This window comes from Poecilia reticulata, linkage group LG4, assembly GCF_000633615.1.
Source record: "Poecilia reticulata strain Guanapo linkage group LG4, Guppy_female_1.0+MT, whole genome shotgun sequence".
In the NCBI taxonomy this organism is placed as follows: Eukaryota; Metazoa; Chordata; class Actinopteri; order Cyprinodontiformes; family Poeciliidae; genus Poecilia; species Poecilia reticulata.
In genome coordinates, this window is record NC_024334.1 from 5,362,968 (window position 1) to 5,365,976 (window position 3,009).

The following is a 3,009-nucleotide window of genomic DNA, read 5'->3' on the forward strand; positions in this document are numbered from 1 at the left end:
TGTTGGTGTCCCTCTAAATCCTGAATATTCCCTATTTGGGTTGTCTTGGCCTTTTTACCCAGCCTGTGAGTTTTTCCCTGACTGGGAACGAGAACAACCTGCTGAATGTGACGGCAGCCAATCAGAAAGCGCGGTGAGAACAGAGGGGAATCCCAAACAGCTGACATATCGGAGATGATATGTGGAAATGTTTATTATTAAATCTAAAGGTCATTATTATGTTTATTCAGTTAAAAATGTTAACTATGAAAAAACATTCACCTCCAAATCATAGTGAAGCAAATAGAGCGGCTGCTCCGTCGTCTTTTATCCACCGCCTTTTCTTTTTGTTACGTCTTTTATCTCTAAAATGACTCCACAAACTATCACTGTTGCTTCTACATCATCATCCGTGTTTGGTTGTTCTAATTTCCTGCTATGTTGGGGGTTTTACTGGATTATCCTCTGGAATCGGGATGTTCTGACTGGAATCGGTTCGTGTTGCTCCTCCTGCCTTGGACACACGAACCGATCGAACCTGTTGGACTTTATCAGCTCTGTGGTCACAGAGGTTTGGAGAATCGGCCGACATTCTTAAATCTTTCAGTCTAAACCAGACTTAAGACTCACAAGCTCTACTCATCTCCTCTCGACCCAAACGCTCTGACTCTGGTCGCTATGGTAACGTTTATATATCCCTTCAAAATAAGATGCAGATGTGCCACAAAAACGAACATTTTACTTTAGTGAACATTTTAACTCACGATACTGACTAACGGAGCCCTGAGCTTGTTTCTCTGCAACCAGACGGTCCATCTGGGAGAGATGGGAGACAATAACACCTGAAGTGTTGCTGATACCCACAGCCTGCTTGGTCTCTACGTGGTGAAGCAGCTTGAAGCTTCATTGCCTCATTAGCAGCCGGTTGCCTCATGTTACGCAGAGCGGCTTGTAATGTGGGAGTCACCTACCAGTCCGGGATAAATCCATCCTCCTGTCTCTTCTCTGGGCCTTTTCCTCTTTGCAGAGAAACTTTCCAAAGACACCTGATCTGTTTCTGACTCATTTTGCTGCTTGTGACTCAGTGTAACCGAGAGAATCCGGTTAAAGGATTTTCAAAATAAAAGATCCCCCAGACTCAAATAAGACATAAAACTGAAATATTTAATCATTTCTTGCGCGGTCTGGTACCAATTGGTCACGGACCGGTACCGGTCCACGGCCCGGGGGTTGGGGACCACTGGGTTAGATGATTCCACAATGTCACAGCAGGAAGCAGAATTTGAGGAGTTATGGAATAACCAATCAGAAGCTTTTAAAGTCATGACATCACCACCAGATCTCATCCACTCCGTTTAGACGTCTGGTTCTGATCCGTAAGCTGCAGAGCGTCAGGAACACGGTGCTTACCTCTGGAAGAGGGCCGCCTCCAGCAGAATCCTGGGTCAGGTTCTCTCTGCTGGGACCGGCTGCTTCCACCTGCAGAAACAGGAAACGGGTCGACCAGGAAGCTGGAGAAAGCAGCTCAGGTTCAGCCAGAACCAAAAGGATTCTGTGTTCAGCAGGTTCTGAACCAGAGAGGAAACAAGTTCTGAACTCTACAACCTGTGAACAGGAAACCCAAGAAGCCATCGATCAACACCGTCCACATCTACTCTGGTTCATCAACAGGAAGCTCCAAAAGCTTCATGCCCAAAATATCTGAAGGTCCAGAACTTAGTCTGGATCAACTTCTGACCTAAAACTAAAACTCTGGGCCAGGAAACGTCTGAAGGCTCATCAGTCCAGAACCACAGTGGTTCTGTTCCTGGGCCCCCTATGGATCATAAATCAGGAGAGTTAGACTCTTGCTGTCTAATTGAACGATGCGTGTCTGGTGGGGGGTTCTTAGAGACTCCCTGTTATACTCTTCCATCTACTCCCCCCCCAGCGTTCATCTTTTTTTTCTCTCCATTCATCCATACTGCTTCCCGCAGCCCCCCTGCAATGGCACTGCGCCCCCTTAGGGGCCGCGCCCCACAGTTTGGGAACCTCTGCATTAGGAAATGAACAGTGGGATGAAAACCCCAGAGACCCTGGTAGGACCTGGACCTGTAGAGCAGAAGGTCTGGACTTACCAGGGGCTTGCGGACTCCCAGGCGGACGGTACCAGGCGGTACCGACTTCAGCACCTCCACTGCCTCGGTCAGGGTGAGAAGGTCCAACAGGGTGTGGTTAACCGATACCAGCTGGTCTCCAGGAAGCAGACCTCCATGAAGCTCCGCGGACCCACCAGGAACCAGAGACCGGATCACCATCACACAGCGACCAGGATCCAACGGGTCCTGCAGGGTGAGACATGAGACGGGTTTAATCCGGGGTGGGACATTTTCACACCCTGAGGAACAGAAACACACCCGAGTGGACCTCAAGTCGGGCTGGAAACGACCCAGCCCTTCAAAAACGTTTCAACTCGTTGAAATAAAAGAGCCGAACACAAGAGCCCGGGTTCTGCAGGAACCCAGTCTGCAGCAGAAAGGTTCTGTTTGAACCGGGACAGAGAGTCAGAACTGGGTTGTGAATTAAACCGTCCAGGTGGGACGGAGAGAGGAGAAGATTTAGAGTTCACAGACCAGCAGGTAGGGGGCGACAGAGACCAGAACGCTGCCTGACCGTCTGACCGTCCCACTCGCATCATGTTCATGTGTTTGTTTCCTGATGGACGCCTTGGCTGGTGGTGAAAACAGGACGGTCTAGTTAAAGTCCAGACTGAAACATGGAGGGAGCGGCCTTCTATGGTTCTGAATTTCAGCTGGAGCAGAACATGTATCCATGGTGACGAGTCACAGTCCAGTGGAACCGGACATGGACCAGCAGCAGAGGCCATCGCTGTCCTCCAGCAGAGGGCGCTTCAGAGTTTCTACTGCAGAAAGGAGCAGAAGAAGAAACGATGGAGAGCACTCCACACCAAAGCAGAACTCCTTGTTGTCTGGTTCCACCAATCACCTGGTTCCTGGTAGCTAAAGGTTCTGCTGGTTCCTGGTAGCTAAA

At 49.5% G+C, this 3,009-nt stretch overlaps 1 protein-coding gene across 1 annotated transcript in view; it reads right to left on the reverse strand.

Moving 5' to 3' along the window:
- patj (PATJ crumbs cell polarity complex component) overlaps positions 1-3,009 on the reverse strand; it is a 45,441-nt gene that overhangs the window by 30,030 nt on the left and 12,402 nt on the right. The window contains 2 exon segments of the mRNA XM_017304248.1: positions 1,390-1,458; positions 2,097-2,303. Of these exon segments, the coding sequence (XP_017159737.1) occupies positions 1,390-1,458; positions 2,097-2,303 (276 nt within the window).